General features: G+C 38.6%; 1 protein-coding gene across 2 annotated transcripts in view; it reads right to left on the bottom strand.

Annotated features, from left to right (window-relative positions):
• The window catches only part of METTL16 (methyltransferase 16, RNA N6-adenosine), a 69,742-nt gene that overhangs the window by 27,615 nt on the left and 22,283 nt on the right, over positions 1-19,844 (bottom strand). For both annotated transcript variants that reach the window (XM_072779043.1, XM_072779044.1), the window contains exons 3-6: positions 17,056-17,255; positions 12,315-12,455; positions 10,022-10,137; positions 7,522-7,664 (exon numbers count right to left, since the gene is read on the bottom strand). In XM_072779043.1, the coding sequence (XP_072635144.1) occupies positions 7,522-7,664; positions 10,022-10,137; positions 12,315-12,455; positions 17,056-17,255 (600 nt within the window). The remainder of the gene's footprint in view (positions 1-7,521; positions 7,665-10,021; positions 10,138-12,314; positions 12,456-17,055; positions 17,256-19,844) is intronic.

Genomic DNA, 19,844 nt, shown 5'->3' with positions numbered 1-19,844 from the left:
GCTTAGTTCCTACACTTTCTCAGGAATAAGAAGAAAAAAATTCTAGCGGGATAAGGAGTAGGTGGTAGGGTTAAAATACCTGTTTTTAGTCTCTCATTCAGAGCCTCAAAATAGAGGCACATCTCATTTTATTGTGCCTTCTTTTATCGCACCTCACAGATAATTGGTGTCTTTCTCAAATTGAAGTTTGTCAAAGTTCATAATAAAATAGTCAAGCAACTCTACTGACACCATTTTTCTAATAGCAATTGCTCACTTTGTGTCTCTATGTCACATTTTGGGAATTCTCCCAGTATTTTATTTTATTTTAAAGATTTTGCTTATTTATTCACGAGAATATATATATATATATATATATATATATATATATATATATATATATAGAGAGAGAGAGAGAGAGAGAGAGAGGCAGAGACACAGGCAGAGGGAGAAGCAGGCTTCATGCAGGGAGCCCAACATGGGACTTGATCCCAGGTCTCCAGGATCATGCCCTGGACTGAAGGTGGCGCTAAACTGCTGAGCTACCTGGGCTGCCCTCTCCCAGTATTTTAAACTTTTTCATTATTATACTATTTAAGACAATCTGTGATAGTACTATTATAATTACTTTGGAGTGTCACAAATCACACCCATGTAAGACAGTGAACTTGATCAATGAATGCTATGTGTTCTGACTGCTCTACCAACCAGTTGTTCTTCCTTTCCTCCTCATTCCCTGAGACACCACGATATTGAAATTAGGCCAATTAATAACTAACTCTACAACTGCCTCTAAGTGTTCAAGTGAAAAGAGGGTCTACATCATGATCAAGTGAAAAGAGGGTCTACATCACCTGACATTCAAAGCAAGAGATGATTAAGCTTAGTGAGAAAGGCATGTCAAAAGCCATGATAGGCCAAAGGCTAGGGCTCTTGAGACTGTTAGCCAAGTTGCAAATGCAAAGAAAAAGTTCTTGGAGGAAATTAAAAGTGCTACTCTAGTGAACATATGAATGATGAAAGCAAAACAGTTTTACTGCTGATACAGAGAAACTTTTAGTGGTCCAGAGAGAAGATTACACCAGACATAATATTCTCTCTTTTTTTTTTTTAAGATTCTATTTATTTATTCATAGAGACAGAGAAAGAGACAGAGAGAGAGGCAGAGACACAGGCAGAGGGAGAAGCAGGCATCATACAGAGAGCCTGATGTGGGACTCGATCCAGGTTCTCCAGGATCACGCCCTGGGCTTCAGACTGCGCTAAACCACTGCACCACCGGGGCTGCCCCCAGACATAATATTCTCTTAAGCCAAAAGCTACTCCAGAGCTGGGCCCTATTTCTCTTCAATACTATAAAGGTCAAGGAAGGTAAGGAAGCTGCAGAAGAAAAACTAGAAGCTAGTAGAGGTTCATCCATGAGGTTTTACAAAAAGAAGGCATCTTCATAACATAAAAATGCAAGGGGAAGCAGCAAGTGCTGATGCAGAAGTTGAAGCAAGTTAACCTATCTAGCTAAGATCATTAATGAAGGTAACTTAAAACAACAGATTTTCCACGTAGATGAAATAGTTTTATATTGAAACAATGTGTTATCTAGGGTTTTCATAGCTAGAGAGCTTCAAAGGACAGGTGGATTCTCATTAGGGACCAACACAGCCGATGATTTAAGTTGAAGCTAACGCTCACCGAACATTCAGAAAATCCTAGGGACCTTAAAAATTATGCTAAATTTATTGTTTGAGCTCTATAAATGGAACAAAGCCTGGATGACAGCACAATGTTTGCAAAATAGTTTATTGAATATTTTAAGCCCACTATTGAGGCCTACTGCTCAAAAAAAAAAAAAAAAAAAGATTCCTTTCAAAATATTGCTGCTCAATGACAATACACTTCATCACACAATAGCCCTGATGGATACACACAATGAGATAAATGTTTCCATGCCTGCTAACACAACATCCACTCTACAGTTCGTGGATCAAGGAGTAATTTTGATTTTCAAACCTTATATTTAAGAAATACCTTTCATAAGGCGCTAGCTGCCATAGATAATGATTCCTCTCATGGATTTGGAAAGGATTCACCATTCTAGATGCCACTAAGAACATTTGGGATTCATGGGAAGAGGTCAAAAGAACATTAACTAAAGTTTGGAATCCTGCATGAATGTCTTTTGGGGATTTAAGACTTTAGTGGAGGAAGTAACCATAGATGTGATGGAAATAGCAAGAAAACCAGATTTAGAACTTCAAGACGTGACTCAATTGCTGCAATCTCATGATTAAACTTGAAAGGATGAGGAGATGCTTCTTGTGGATGAGCAAAGAAAATGGTTTCTTTTTTTTTTTTAATTTTTATTTATTTATGATATTCACAGAGAGAGAAAGAGAGAGAGGCAGAGACATAGGCAGAGGGAGAAGCAGGCTCCATGCACCAGGAGCCCGATGTGGGATTCGATCCCGGGTCTCCAGGATCGCGCCCTGGGCCAAAGGCAGGCGCCAAACCGCTGCGCCACCCAGGGATCCCAGAAAATGGTTTCTTGACCTACAGTCTGTTCCTGGTGAAGATGCAATGAAGACTGTTGAAATAACAACAAAGGATTTAGGACAAATTGATGCAGCAATCTTCACTGTTGTCTTATTTAAGGAAACTGCCACAGCTCTTCCCGAGTGGCCTGAGGTAACCTCCGGAAATGGTTCACTACTCACTGGGCCCAGAAAACCTACAAAATCATGCAAGTCAAGAGGTTCAAATCTTCGTATTCACTTTAAGAACATGCGTGAAACTGCCCAGGCCATCAAGGGTATGCATATCCGAAAAGCCACCAAGTATCTGAAAGATGTCACTTTGTAGAAGCAGTGTGTGCCATTCCGTCGCTACAATGGTGGAGTTGGTAGGTGTGTGCAGGCCAAACAGGGGCTGTACACAGGGTTGGTGGCCCGGGAAGAGTGCTGAATTTTTACTCCACATGCTTAAAAATGCAGAGAGTGATGCTGAACTTAAGGGTTTAGATGTAGATTCTCTGGTCATTGAGCATATCCAGGTGAACAAAGCCCCCAAGATGCAACATAGAACCTACAAGGCTCATGGCTGGATTAACCCATACATGAGCTCTCCCTGCCACATTGGGAGATGTGATGATTCTTACTGAAAAAGAGCAGATTGTTCCTAAACTAGAAGAGGAGGTTGCACAGAAGAAGAAGATATCCCAGAAGAAACTGAAGAAACAAAAACTTATGGCCCGGGAGTAAATTCTGCATAGAATAAATGCAAATAAAAAAAAAAAGAAACTGCCACAGCCACTCCAACCTTCAGTCACCACCAGTGAGCAGCCATCATCACTAAGACAAGATCCCACCACCAGCAGAGAGCTTATAACTCATTGAAAGCTCAGATGACAGCATTTTTGTAGCAACAAAGTATTTTTTTAAAAGATTTTATTTATTCATAGACACAGAGAGAGAGAGAGAGAAGAGAGAGAGAGAGAGGCAGAGACACAGGCAGAGGGAGAAGCAGGCTCCACGCAGGGAGCCCGATGTGGGACTCGATCCCGGGTCTCCAGGATCACACCCCAGGCTGCAGGCGGCGCCAAACCGCTGCGCCACCGCCAAACTGCTGCGCCACCGGGGCTGCCCGCAACAAAGTATTTTTATTTACCTTTCTTAAAGATTTATTTATTTATTCATGAGACACAGAGAGAGAGAGGCAGAGACATAGGCAGAGGGAGAAGCAGACTTGCTCTGGGGAGCCCGATGAGGAACTCGATCTCAGGACCCCGGGAGCACTATCTGAGCCAAAGGCAGACACACTCAACCACTGAGCCACCCAGGCACCTCATAATAAAGTATTTTTAAATTAAGGTATGTACATTTTTTAAAAAGATTATTTATTTATTAATGAGAGACACAGAAAGAGAAAGAGAGGCAGAGACACAGGCAGAGGGAGAAGCAGGCTCCATGCAGAGAGCCTGACATGGGACTCGATCCCGGGTCTCCAGGATCAGGTCCCAGGTTGAAGGCGGTGCTAAACCGCTGAGCCACCCGGGCCGCCTTGTACATTTTTTAAAAAAGATATAATGCTATCTGTTCGTGCATATACCATATGCACTGGGAAACCAAACAATCTGATCTGTTTTTCTTGTTTTTAAAGATTTTATTTATTCATTTGAGACAGAAGGATAGAGACAGAGAGAGACAGACAGATAGACAGAGAGCACATGAGCAAGGGGAGAGGAAGGAGCAGGAGAAGCAGACTCCTCACTGAGCAGGGAGCCTGATATTGAGCTCGATTCCAGGACCCAGAGATCACGACCTGAGCCAAAGGCAGACAACCAATGAGTTGCCCAGGTGTCCCAATTCATTTGATTTGTTTCATACTGCAATATTCACATCATTGCTGTGGTCTAGAACCAAACCATTACCTCCAAAGGCACATTTGTATACAGTTTTCACAGCACCTAAAATTTGAAGAGTTGCATAACGCCTGGGTGGCTCAGCAGTTTCAGCATCTGCCTTTGGCTCAAGGCATGATCCCGCGATCCTGGGATCGAGTCCCACATCAGGCTCCCTGAATGGAGCCTGCTTCTCCCTCTGCCTACGTTTCTGTCTCTCTCTCTCATGAATAAATAAATAAAATCTTAAAAAAAAATAAAATAAAATTTGAGGAGTTGCATAGTGATATTAACAATGTCAACTATAAAAATATGCAGGAGAACATGAACTGGTACTTTGTACAAATGAAAGTCAACATAGAACAACGTGAAGTTATAAATAATATGAGAAATACTGCTTTATTATCTTTTTAATAAAAATTAATTCATTTCTTTTCCCCTTTTGAGTATCCCTCTCAATCTGCCTGAGTCCTACTAGAGCAGACAAGACTGCTGAACCCTATTTTTAAATGTATCATGGACAACGCTTTCCATCTATAATACCGAGGTTAAAATGGTCAACTCTCCAGGGATATGATGGGCTCTAGCAATTTATTCTTCCTAGCAAACACATACCTTTCATTCAATTTGGAGGCTGCCACTGAGCCAGATATAGGCAGACCTGGAACATATCGATCAATTTCTCTCCCCTAGAATGGTGTTCCTTCAAAATATATTTTTGTAGTTCGGGGTGTGCCTGGGTGGCTTAGTCAGTTAAGCATCTGACTCTTGATTTTGGCTCAGGTCATAATCTCAGAATTATGGTATCAAGCTCCGCATCAAGGATTCTCGCTGGTAATGGAGCCTGCTTAAGAATGTCTCTCGCAAAAAAAAAAAAAAAAGAATCTCTCTCTCTGGGGTGCCTGGGGGAGCGCTATTGGTTAAGCATCTGCCTTTGGCTCAGGTCATGATCCCAGAGCCCTAGGATCGAGTCCCAAGTCGAAGCAGGGAGCCTGCTTCTCCTTCTGCCTGCCATTCCCCCTGCTTGTGCTCATTCTCTCCCTCTGTCAAATAAATATTTTTTAAAAAGATTCTCTCCCCCTCTCCCTCTGTCCTATACCCCTTCCCTAAAAAAATAAAACATACTTTTGTAGTTCAAATGAGATTTCAGAAATAACAGAAATTTACTGATTGAAAAAATTTACTAATTTACCAATTGAAAAAAAAAAAAAAAACCTGAAAACAACCTTCCCCATTTTCCTGGTTGGCTCCAGTTCCCTCAAAAGCCAACAGTACGGGATCCCTGGGTGGCTCAGCGGTTTAGCGCCTACCTTCGATCAAGTCCCACATCGGGCTCCTTGCACGGAGCCTGCTTCTCCCTCTGCTTCTCTAGGTGTTTCTCATGAATAAATAGATAAAATCTTTAAAAAAAAAAAAAAAGGCCAACAGTAGATTCTAAAGTAGCCACATGGCCCTGGTACCTCTTCACAATTTCAGTGCTTTGCTATCTCCTTTAAGCTTACTTTACTTATTCAAACTCTTCTCAATGCTCAGTAAGTCACTTTCCTCTTCATACCCTAATATGTATTTCAAGAAATCAATTTAAAGCAGAAATGACTTAACCTTTGGCTTCAACGATGTGTAAAGCTTCTGAGGCGGACCACGCAATTATCTAGTTGCTTTGCACAAATGTATAAACTTACATTTAACAAATTAGGATATTCACTGCTTTGGAATTGGCCTTTAAGTAAAATAGGCAGCTTAAACACATATAAATCCAAAAGAAAAAGAAAAAGTCTACTTTATCTGGTAATTTCATTGGATTTATACACAAAAGAAATGGAAGTCTTACAAGGTATTTGCACACCCATGGTCACAGCAACATTAATTCACAATAGCCAAAAGGAACCCAAATGTCCATCAACAGATAAACGAATATACAAAATGTGATATATACAATGAAATATTAACATTATTCAGCCTTAAAAAGGAAAGATATTATGACACATGCTATAACATGGATGAACACTGAGGACACTATTCTAGTCCCAAAAGGACAAATACTGTAAGTCCCTAGAATAGTCCAATTCATAGAGACAAAAAAGACTGGTATTTGCCAGACACTAGGCTAAAGGGAGGAATGAGGGATTGCTGTTTAACATGTAGAGAGTTTTAGTTTTACAAGAAAACAATTCTGGAGACTAGCTGTATAACAATATAAATGTACTTAACACTACTGAACTATACACTTTAAAACATATAGTTTCATGTTACAAAAAACTTTTTTTGAAGATTCCATTTATTCACAAGAGACACAGAGAGAGGCGGAGACACAGGCAGAGGGAGAAGTAGGCTCTCTGCAGGGAGCCCAATATGGGACTCGATCCCAGGACCCCCAGATCACAACCTGAGCCGAAGGCAGACACTCAACTGCTGAGCCACCTAGGTGCCCCTAAAACTATAAATTTCATATTATGTATATTTTATGACAATTCAAAAAAAATCTTCTCTATGTCCCAAAGCTAAATCCTAGGGTTAAAAGCCCTTTTACTTTTGAACTCCCACATTATCCATCATTTCAACACCATTTGGCAGGGTGAGAAGTCAAGCGAGACAAATCACATTTTTCCAGTACCTTATGCTGCTTAATGACAGGTGTGTTGTCCAAAATAATTAGCTTTTAAAAAGGAATAGCCTTGACTCTCCTCTGGAACTGGTTAGTGATCTCAGTTTCCCTTCATTAAGTTCTTGACAGCTCAATGTCCTCACATCTGTCATTGTTTGGGAGACTGATTCCAAGAACATAAACTGCTTCAAGGACTAGGCAACAAATTTATTCTGGCTAATGGGACAGATCTGAACCCATCTGCTTTCTAATCAAAAGCCATATTTGAATCAGTTTTGTTCCACCACAGTACCATACCAAAGGGAGCAATGTAATCATACGGTATTTTCCTCCTTTCTATTCATGTTGTACAAGAAACACAAATCAATTAAAAGCATAAGAGCATCCTCAAAACAGGGTCTCTGCAACCTGTGGAATCTGCAACCTTTTCCATTTTTATCTGTTTATTCTTCGGACTACTGCGATGACATTTCCTCTAAGTGACATGGTCTCTTTTAGAATTACACAGGGAGAAAACAGTCACACGTTGTTATAACTAACTTACCTTAATCTTTTTTTAAGTTGTAAACTGTCATGGATGATCCTTTTAACAAACTCTAATTCACCTCCTTCTGCCATGATTTCTGTAATACCTCCTGTATTTACAGAACTAGGTGGAGGTCGCCGAGGATTTCGAGAGTTTACTCCCTGCATGACAACAACAACAATGATATCTGGTGAAAATTTTTTATGCTGTAAGACTAACTCTTTAACCATAATCTAATTTTAAATGAGAATGCTCAGGTGTAATTTAGCTTCCAAATATCATGCTAGATCTAGGATTTAAAAATCATACAGCTGTTGCAATATTACATTTTAAACAACTGCATTTATCCTAATATTCTTTCCCAGGATCTTTTTTACTTTCTTTTCTTCTTTTCTTTTCTTTCTTTCCTTTCCTTTCTTTTTCTTTCTTTCTTTTTTTTTAAATTTTTATTTATTCATGATAGTCACACAGGGAGAAAGAGAGAGAGAGAGAGGCAGAGACATAGGCAGAGGGAGAAGCAGGCTCCACGCACTGGGAGCCCGACGTGGGATTTGATCCCAGGTCTCCAGGATTGCGCCCTGGGCCAAAGGCAGGCGCCAAACCACTGCACCACCCAGGGATCCCTCTTTCTTTCTTTTTTAAGATTTTATTTATTTAAGAGACAGAGTGAGCAAGAAAAGAGAACACACAAGCAGAGGCAGAGGAAGAGGGAGAGGGAGAAGCAGACTACCTGCTGAGCAGGGAGACCAATGTATGGCTCTATCCCAGACGCTTATGTAACTGAGCCACCCAGGTGCCCCATCTTCCACCTTTGTGATTTAACATAAAAAACTTTACCTTTTTTTATGTAGCCTGTCACTTTTCTTTATGTTTTGTCTTGGTATCATATAGAAAATATTGTATCCAAAGATTATATAAATATTTATTTTCTTCTAGCACTCCTATGGTTTCACTTTTTACGTTTAAATATTTAATCCCCTTCTACCCCAAATCATATTAAAAATATTAAATACATCAAATATCTAAATATAAAAGCTAAAATTAAAAACCCTTGGAAGAAAACATAGGAGTAAATCTTCAAGATTGGATTGGGCAATAGTTGCTTAGAGAAATTGGACTCCTTGAAATTAAGTTTGTAGGCTGCAAAGAACACAAAGAACGTGAAAAGATGAGGTGCCTGGGTGCTTCAGTGGGTTAAGCAGCTGCTTTCAGCTCAGGTTGTGATCCCAGGGTCCTAGGATAGAGCCCTGTGTCAGGCTCCCTGCTCAGCAGGGAGCCTGCTTCTCTCTTTTCTCCCTCACCCCCTTCCCCTACTTGTGCTCTCACTCTCTCAAATAAATAATATCTTAAGGAAAAAAAGGTGCAAGGACAATCCACAGGAGAAAATGTTTGCAAATATTAAATCTAATAAGGGACTTGTGTCTAGAATATATAAAAAATTCTTACAATAATAATAAAAAGAAAAATAATCCAATTTTTAAATGGGTAAAGGATCTCAATAGTCATTTCTCAAAAGAAGTAGACAAACTGCCAAGAAGCACATGAAAAGCCATTCAACATAATTAGCCATCAGGGAAATAAACATCAAAACCAAGACGAGATACCACTTCACACCCACTAGGATGGCTATAATCAAGAAGACATATAATAACCAGCACTGACAAGCATGTGGAGAAACTGGAAATTGGAATCCTCACACACGGATGCTCACATCAGCATTTTTTCTAACAGCCAAAAAGTAGAGACAACCCAAATGTCTATCAATGAATGAATGGAAAAGTAAGATGTGGTATTTCCATATAATGGAATATTCTTTGGCAATAAAAAGAAATTAAGTACTGATATATACTGTAATATGGATGAACCTTGAAAATATACTATGTTTAGTGAAAGAAGCCAGTCACAAAACAGCACATATTGTATGATTCCACTCACAGGAAATGTCCAAAACACGCAAACCCATCAAGACAGAAATTAGACTTCTGGTGACTTGGGACTATAGGAACTGTGAGAACTGAGAGTAACTGCCAATGGGGATGGGATGGGTAGGGGAGTGATGAATATGTTCTGAAAACGGACTGTGGTGATAGTTACACAAATCTGTGAATATACTAACAATAATTAAATTCTACCCATTACGTGGGTGAATTATATGGCATGTGAATTATATCTCAATAAACCTGGTATAAAAAGAAATTTAGTTCTGATGCTAGTAATATTCTATTTCTTCATCTGGATGCTAGTTCCACAGGAGTGTTCACTTTGGAAAATCCAGTTTACACTTACAGCATGGGGTATATGTCTTCATAGATACATAAAATATACTGCTACTGGATTTCTCATATATGGTAAGCCAATAAAACTTCTTTTATTAAATCAATCTGAATTGAGTCCTCAGGTGCTTGATACCAGAAGCATCCTAATTCAGTTTCCAAAATAAAAGTTGTTCCTTGCCCCTATCTTTGCAAACATCAGCAACTTAGATAAATAGTTAATCTTAAACCAAAAGATGCTTTACCTTGGCTTCCAACTGATTGGCAAAAAAGGGAGGGTTGCACATGCAAAAATCATAGATTATCTCAGATTCTTCTTTAAGGGCATCCATCAAGAGTGTCTTCTGTGGTACTTTTACCACTAGGAGAAAAAAACAGGAACTGTTAACTACTCTTAATGTTCTGATAGTTTTCAAATATGACCACAGATTCTATGACACTAGTTCCTTCAATAGATAAGAGTTTAATTTCCCTCTCCTTGAATATAGGCTGTACTCAGTGACTCATTTTTATTGAACAGAATGAATATGAAGTGAAAGGATGTCACTTCTGAGGCTAGGTCATCAAAGAAAAATGGCTTCTTCCTTGTCCTATTTCTTGAATTAACTGAACTAAGAGAAGCCAGCTAACACACTGTAAAGTGGCTCAAGTGGCCTAGAGGAGAGATCCACGTGAATGAATCAAATTTCCCACCAACAGCCATGTTATGTGAATCATCTTGGAAGCAAACCTCTATCCCCAGTCAATCCTTCAGATAACTGCAGATTCATCAGCCTGAACCAGAACCACCCATCTAGGCTATGCCCAAATTTCCTGCCCACACAAATTATGAGATAAATATTTATTGTTTAAAGTTACTAGATTTTGACAGGCACTAAGGAGAGCACTTGATGAGATGAACACTGGATGTTATACTATATGTTAGCAAATTAATTTAAAATTTTTTAAAAAGTTGCTAGATTTTGGAGTAATTTATAACACAGAAATGGACAACTGAAAAACACATAATGATATGCTTAACACCAGTGAGAAAAGCCTAGTTTCATAAAAAGACCTAAATTCTCTTTAATGAAAAAAAGAAAAAATGAACTACTCTTCAAATATACCATAAGGACAAAATTAATTAAAAGTAACTGGTTACTAATGGGGCTTGACTATCTGTGGCACAATTTCATGTACTGAAATAAAAAAGATGGTATATAGCAGGGTTTTACTTTTAAAATCCTGGTGACTAGGTTATTTTATATACAATTATTTTCCATAATTCATTCATAGTAGTTATGTTCTATAAAGCCACCATGAATGAACACTGAGTTGGAACCAATGGCTCCTAAGAGAAATATAGGGTTAGGTAACTGTGAGCCTCTGATCAAACATTCTCAACAACTGAACAATATTATAATTATATATGTGTTTCTGTTTAAAGACACTTTATTTAATATACATTGTTGATTCGTTAACACTAAAATGGCGGCCCATAGCACAAAACTCATCTGAATGAAGCTTTTCTTTTTTTTTTTTTATTTATGATAGTCACAGAGAGAGAGAGAGAGAGAGAGGCAGACACAGGCAGAGGGAGAAGCAGGCTCCATGCACCGGGAGCCCGACGTGGGATTCGATCCCGGGTCTCCAGGATCACGCCCTGGGCCAAAGGCAGGTGCCAAACCGCTGCGCCACCCAGGGATCCCTGAATGAAGCTTTTCTAACTCATGTATTTGCTCTGTAACATTCATCATAGTCTTCTTATACTTAAGGAACACCTACTAGATAGCACTTAACCACTATGTTTAGGGGCCATTTTAAATAGCAAAATCACCAAGAAAATGCACAAAAGTGCAAAGAACGTGACATTAAATGGACTATGAAAATGACACTGTCTACAGGACAGAGTTGAAACAAGACAGGGCATCACCTTGTTCAATTTCAGCTGGGAACCTGCATGTTGGATAACTCAATTTTTTTGCCACTCTACACATGTCTGTGAATGACCATAAAAGTACCTCAAGTACTGATTTTGAGGTTAAACCCCAAAAGGCAAATTCACAAATACGGAATCCAAAAATTATAAGGATTAACAGTATTTACCATATTTCCTTTAGAGTTAACTCTGATAACAAAGCTGCAAACCTCATTACAATGTACCATTTTTTTTTTCTGTTCTACTTATTTCCAAGATTTTATTTAAATTCAAGTTAGTTAATATATAGCGTATTAGTTTCAGGAGTATAATTTAGTGATTCATCACTTACATATAACACGCAGTGCTCATCACATCCAGTGCCCTCCTTAACCCCCATCACCCATTTAGCCCATCTCCCTGCCCACCTCCCCACCAGCAACCCTGTTTGTTCTCTATAGTTAAGAGTCTCTTATGTTTTGCCTCCTCATTTTTATCTTATTTTATTTTTCCTTCCACAATGTCCCATATTTTTTTAAATTACCAAAGTCTGTATATTAAAGCAAAAAATGAGATGTGTTAAATTATAAAGAAAGGTTAATAAACAGTGCTTGAAAGGACATTTATTCTGTAGAGCTAACCTTTTATAAGATCAGATAAATTATTCTGTTCCACATTTTTCTTCGCATAGTTGAAGCACATGTCATCTACTTCTGTTGCAAGGAAATACCAGCCATTTAAGGTTGTTCCAAGTAAAGGATAGATGCACGATGCACCAGTACCTAGTAAAACAAAAATTCAAAACACATTGCACACAGAGGAGAGAGAAGTGAGAATAACAAGCCAAGACACCATTCTTCCTTTCTTAGAATTCGTCTTATAACCTTAACAGTTTAAATCCTAAGCTGATACCTGATTACATACAATAGCTGCTGGGCTCTCTAGTCATTTCAGAGAAGTCAGTTTTACCTCAAAACTGGATTCAAATTTCTTAGAGGACAGAAATTCTGCTGCTCTCTTCTTTTGTATGTTGTATGTAAAATGAAGTGTGCATATCTGAGTGGGGATCAAGGACTACAAGACTGATAAACTAAAAACTGTCAAAACAAGTTAATTTACTTCATAAAATTTTTCATTTTAAATCTCACAAAACACTCAATTTTATGAAATGAAATCAAAGCTTGGAATAGATCAGTGTACATCCCATATCCCAAAAGCAAAAAAATAAAAATAAAAAATACATAGGATATAAAATTTTTATGATTATTTAAATGACCAACTCCCCACATATCTGTAAGTTGTTACTTGAAGGAAATCAGTAGTTTTTAAAAAACTAACAAAACAAAACACACAAAAAACAACCAAAAAGATAATTCATTTCTTAGATGCGATGACAGAGAAAAACATCTGATCCTGATCCAAAACATCAATCATTGGCTTGCCCCACCATAGTTTCAAGGAAGACATTTCAAGGCAAATGTTTCAGGCAAAGATCACTCTTTGACAACTAGGGTTTGGTCTAAACTTCTATGTAGATCCCTCAACCATGGACTAGACTATATACTAACCACAAATACTGCTTTATAACCACTCACTAATCTTGGCCAGAAAGATCCAAAAGCACACATTCAAGAGAAGAGGAGCCAGTGATTCTCCTGAAGGTCTAAATTTTTTTTTTTTAATTTTATTTATTTATGATAGTCACACAGAGAGAGAGAGAGAGGCAGAGACACAGGCAGAGGGAGAAGCAGGCTCCATGCACCGGGAGCCTGACGTGGGATTCGATCCCGGGTCTCCAGGATCGTGCCCTCGGCCAAAGGCAGGCGCTGACCTCCTGAAGGTCTATGGAAGTCAGCACCTACCAGCCTTGCTTTCCCCTGACCACATCTTGGTGCCAATCTAGTCTTCTAAGGATTTGGCAGGAAGAGATGGGGGCTAAAGATATCCCTCACCCAGAGGAAAGCTAGGGTCATTGTACTGCTTTTTCTTTAAGCATTAATTAAGTAAAAGCTAGGACAATAACTAACAGCCCTTTGACAGTCCCCTAGATAGCTATTCTTCCTATCATGTTTACCCAATAGCATCCTGGCCCTGAGGCAACTGGTCAAACACCTCCCTGGGGATGTATGAGATAGTGACAGAAGGGGTAAAGGGAACTCAAGCTTCTCTCAGAGGCCACAATTATTTAGTCCCTGCTAACCATTCTGGTAAACCAGAGTCATTCAGAGTAAGAACATTTAAGAAGCTCTACGAAAAAATGTCTGGACCAAATACCAGGCCCAGATAACCACCTCTTCATACTTCAATTCATTTAAAAGCAAAGACCAAAAAAAAAAAAAAAAAAAAAAAATACACTTTCTTTCAATTGCCCAAAGATCAGGCACCTCCAAAGTAATAAATATGTAGGTAGGGGAACCCAGGTGGCGGTTTAGCGCTGCCTTTAGCCCAGAGTGTGATCCTGGAGACCCGGGATCGAGTCCCACATCAGGCTCCCTGCATGGAGCCTGCTTCTCCCTCTGCCTGTGTCTCTGCCTCTCTCTCTGTGTGTCTCTCATGAATAAATAAATAAAATCTTTAAAAAAAAGAATAAGTAAAGGATTTGTCCTCTGCCAAAAAAATCAAATTTCTTCATTCTTAAGACCAAAAAGACTTGAATTGTAACATCCTAATCCCCTCAGAAAGCTGAGTGACATTTAAAAATGGACAATAATTCTTGTAATGATAAATAAAAGTGGAAAGTGTATAATCATAGAATTAGAGCAAACTGATGGAGTCTAGGGGAAGAATTTATATAAAACCCTAATTAGAATGAATGTGATTTCAGCAAGAGTGCTCCTTATGAAGAGCTAACATCCATTAACCTCTTATATCCCCCAAGTGTTATTTTAGATGGTTTGGGGCATAATTAAAATAAACTAGTACCAAGTAGGCTCTACGCTTCTTAAGCTTTCTATAACCCATCAGCCAATCTTCTGCCATGAACATAAAAGGGCAGAGCTTTTATTAAACCCCTCATTTTTCAATAGTACTTAGCTCCTGTGGGGTGTCCAGAATTTTGAATGTTGAAATAATGATGGTATTTATCCAGGAACATTCAACAAATTATTTACTGGATACCTACTATGTACCAAAAATTTTGGTGGGCCTTGGGATGTTATGGTAAGCAAAAAAGTAACAGGCTCTGCACTCTGTAATCTAGTGGTTGAGAAAGACATTAATCAGACAAGTGAATGTGTGGTTAAAAATAAATCGAATACCATGAAAGAAGAAACATGGTTTTCTAAAGTTCATAATCAAGGAACTTGCCTCTTGCTGGAAGGTCAGAGACGGCTTTCTTGAGAAAATAAGGCTTGAGTTGACAACTATACAATAAATGAGATTAACAAGGTAATAGTGGGGAAGTTACAGACAGAGGGAACAATATAAATAAAAGCTAAAGTCATGGTGCCTTACTTAGAAGAACTAAAGACAGGATGCCTGGCTGGCTCAGCGGCTGAGCGTCTGCTTTCGCCTCATGATTCCGGAGTCCTCGGATAGAGTCCCATATTGGGCTTCTTACATGGAGCTTGCTTCTCCCTCTATGTCTCTGCCTCTCTCTGTCTCTCTATCTCTCTATGTCTCTCATGAATAAGTAAATAAAATCTTTAAAAAAAAAGAAGAAGAAGAACTAAAGACTACAAGTATAGAAAACAAGGAAGAGAAACACATTGGATGAGGCTTAGAAAGGCCCAAAGAAGAGGGAAGGGAACAGACAATGGACATGCTAACAGACTAAGGCAGAGAGTATTGGTTATTTATCAGAGCAATACAAAGGTCATTAAAGTGGTAACATGTGACATGTGAGCAGGTATGGATTTATACATACTTCCTGAAAAATGAAAATGTGGAGGCAACAGAGTGGGTGAGAAGAGTAAAAAAGTAATTCTGGGGGCAGCCCAGGCGGCTCAGTGGTTTAGCGCTGCCTTCAGCCCAGGGTGTGATCCTGGAGACCTGGGATCGAGTCCCACGTCAGACTCCCTGCATGGAGCCTGACTCCCTGCTTCTCCCTCTGCCTGTGTCTCTGCCTCTCTCTGTGTCTCTCATGAATAAACAAATAAAATCTTAAAAAACAACAACAAAAAAAAAGAAATGATGATAGACATTCTTGGTGAGAAAGGGGAGATATATCAAGGACTATCAAGGATGGCGGGTGGAATGTGTGGATTTGCTGAAATAAAGAATGAAGAAAGAGGACCAAGATCAGAAAGAAAAGAATAGGAGTCTGGTCTAGGACATGGCAAGTCCACAACATTCTTGAGATATCCATATTTTGGACATATGGGACTATAGCTCAAGATCTGAGTTGGCAGAATATATGAATTTGTGAATTGTTTGCATGGAGGTGGAAAAAAGTCACAGAGGTGGATGAAATTGCCTAGAGTTAGAATTCTGAATAAGAAAAGGGCTAAAGACTGAGTGAACTTTAAGGATTCTCAACATCTTATGGCCAGGTATAGGAAAGTAACAGGGGAGAAGAATGACTAGAAAGGAGAGGAAAACAGGAGGAAGCCATGGAGGAGCATGCATAAAGGGGGAGCCAATAAACGACCTGAAAAGGTCATGTATGAGGATGACTAAAAATGTTTGCTAAAAATGCATGCAAATGTCAAAATTAAACATTTACAATTATCTAGAAAGTATCTTTCTCTACCATGATTAGAAATAGAGCCATATAGCTTTCTTTTTCCCCACAAAGGATTAGTACCGGCCAAAGGATTAAAAATGTTCTTAACCCTATCACCTTAAAACAGTGGCTATGCTAAACATACCCTGGCTTCATTTCCTTATGTATTTCCTCTAATTTCCCAAATGAATAAACTAAACAGTGTTTTCTACTGCAACAGTTTACAACCAAAAGAATATCTTAATGACTTTTTTCCTCTCTTTAATTCTGGATTAAATGCCCTTTATTAATAATCATCCAAGAGATTCCTGAAAGTATCAGCTCACATGATCTTTTATTAAACGGCCATCATAAAATATCCCAATATGGGGACTGCTGTACTAACACCAAATAATCCAGAGTAAAAATAACGTCCAAAAGATGCAGACATCAATACGGTAATCTGAAAAGCTAAGAAAACAAAAGTCTCACTTGAATTCTGCACTGTTATACCCCTGCTCCGTTTGGTGCTGAAAATCCCTTCTTGGGAGAAATAAATGGCAGAAAAGCCCAAGTATAGCAAACAAGAACAGTAGTGTCTGTAGCCAGCGTCTTTTACACACAAATATCCAGAAGAGAAGCTTACAAAGAAATTGACCTTGTAAAATTTATGAAATTTATGTTTAGCTAAAGAAGAATTGAAAAAAAAAAGAAAAAGAAAAATTGAAAATCATATATACCTATGTCAATTCCTCTTCGGAGAGTACTTTTGTCAGAGCCCTGATGACCAATGAGATCTTCTACCCAATGAATGTAGTTGAGTCTCAAGGGAACTGTAGGAATCAGTCTTTCCAATGGAATATCAATAGAAAGTCCAAAATCTTCCTTTAGAAGAGTACAAGTCAGAGCTCTGACTGCTTCCGGGTCTTTAAAATTCAGACTGAGGGGCGGAGAAAAAGAAATAAAATATTAGTAAGATTCAATATGCTACACAAGCTCTATGGGGGCCAGACAACACCGAATCCCCATTTGAATTTTCTTGGAGACCACAGATAAATAGCTATGTAGAGCATTCAGTGCAGTGACAAACACGTGGGTGTTCAACAGAGTCATAGAATATGAAAAGCAGTATAAACTGCCACCAAAAACACTGCATTTTCACACAAGGAACATGGAGGACATGAGTGCCTCTGTTCCAATTCCTGTTTGATGGTCTCCTTAGTTATGACTTTGGACAAGTTATTTAACCTCCATGAGACTGTTTCCCCAGCTGTAAAATGGGGATAATAATACCTATATTATATTGTTGCTGTGAGATAATCTGAGAAAAATTAGCATAATGCCCAGTAAGTATCATACAAATGCTGGCTGTTTTTACTCTTATCATTTTTTTTTAATTTCTTTTTTTTTAATTTATTTATGATAGTCACACACAGAGAGAGAGAGGCAGAGACATAGGCAGAGGGAGAAGCAGGCTCCATGCACCGGGAGCCCGACGTGGGATTCGATCCCGGGTCTCCAGGATCACACCCTGGGCCGAAGGCAGGCGCTAAACCGCTGCACCACCCAGGGATCCCCAACTCTTATCATTAACATCATTGGACATTAACACTTTAAAAAAAATTGTGTATACACACATACATATACACACACAACACACACATATATATTAAGATTTTATTTGACAGAGAGAGGGAGAGAGAAAGAGAGAGCACAGGTAGGGGAAGGGGCAGAGGGAAAGGGGAAAAACAAACTCCTGACTGAGCAAGGAGCCCAATGTGGGGCTCCATCCCAGAACTCCAGGATCATGACCTGAACTGAAAGTAGATGCTTAACTGACTGAGCCACCCAGGCGCCTAGACATTAGCACTTTTTGAAAATCATATTTAAAGATGGAAAGAAAGCAGTATAAAATGCTTAATAATGAAAACAGGATAAGATACTTAAATATAATAAATATAATAATTTTAAACTATTTTTAGTTTAAAAAACTATTTTTAGCAGCTTTACTGAGGTATAATTTACATAACACTCGTTAAGTATACAATTCAGGAACCCCTGGGTGGCTTAGCAGTTGAGTATCTGCCTTCAGCTCAGGGCATGATCCTGGGATACAGGATCCAGTCCCGCATGGGGCTCCCTGCATGAAGTTTGCTTCTCCCTCTGCCTATGTCTCTGCTTCCCTCTCTGTCTCTAATAAATAAATAAAATAATTTTTAAAAAAGTATACAATTCAACAGTTCTTATTATATTAAGAGTTGAGCAACTATCACCATGATCCAATTTTAGAACACTTCCATCACCCCAAAAAAGACATCTCATGCCCGTTTGCAAGCCATTCCTTATTTCTACTCTCAGTTCTAGGCAACCACTCATGTACTTTCTGTCTCCACAGATTTACTTCTTGTGGACATTTCATCTAAATGAAATCATAAAATATGTGGTCTTCATGTCTAGATTCTTGCACTTACCACAACATTTAGGAGATTCACCAACAGTGTGGCATGTATCAGTACTCCATTCCTTTATGTGGCCAAGTAATACTCCATTGTAGGAATAACTGCATTAATGGTTTGTCCTGTCCATTTACCACTTAAGAGACATTTGGGTTGTTTCTACTTTTTGGCTCCCATGAACAAAGTGCTTTAAATATTCACATCAAGTCTTTGTTTATGATCCATATATGATATCTATGTTTAACTTTTTAAGAAACTTGTGCCAATATAATTGCTTTAATGTTAAAATGGTGATAAGTGAAAACCTTAAAACAAAACCAAAGATCTTATTTATAAATGGGGCAATGTAAGAGCAAAAAGCCAGTAGTTGGGGCCAAATTAAAAAAAGGAGCTTTGAAACTTTGAAATTCTGGCCTAAAGTTGTATGTTCCCATTTTAGCCATCAACTGACCCATCATTTTGAAAAACTCAATGCTCAGACAGACAGAAGAGAGTAATTTATCCACCTCGATACCATGGAAACTTCAGGTAGATACCATGGACCAAAACTCCACAGTCACCCACAGCAAAAATATTCTAGAGTATGGGAGTTCAGAAATCTTGAATCTGCAAGCAACTAGCCACGAACTGAAGGTCACTTCAATTCTTAGGTCTCAGTTTCTCCATCTATAAAACTAAGGGATTGTACATAAAAATCCAAGGGTTCTTCCAGATAAAAATTTAAGGATTTATGATGCATACTATGAATTAGTACAATGATATTCACTTAAATATTTGTAGAGCAAATTAGAGAGACATGGAACAATTAATACAATTACTGAAGACATAGAATAACTAAACAGTAAAGATTACCATTATCCTCCAGTCTAATACCTAACAAATTCTTTATCCTTCTGCTTTAGGATATTAAGCATATAACACTATTGAACACGTATTAAGGAATATACAATCAATGGGTATAGATGACATGATCTTTTTTTTTTTTTTTTTAAAGAGGATGGGGCAGAGGAGAAAGAGAATATTAAACAAGCTTCACTCCCAGCTTCGAGTCAACAAGGGCTTGACCTGACAAC

Source organism: Canis lupus, chromosome 16 (assembly GCF_048164855.1).
Source record: "Canis lupus baileyi chromosome 16, mCanLup2.hap1, whole genome shotgun sequence".
Taxonomy (NCBI): Eukaryota; Metazoa; Chordata; class Mammalia; order Carnivora; family Canidae; genus Canis; species Canis lupus.
Note: the sequence above shows the minus strand (reverse complement) of the source record. Positions and strands in the feature narration are given on the sequence as shown.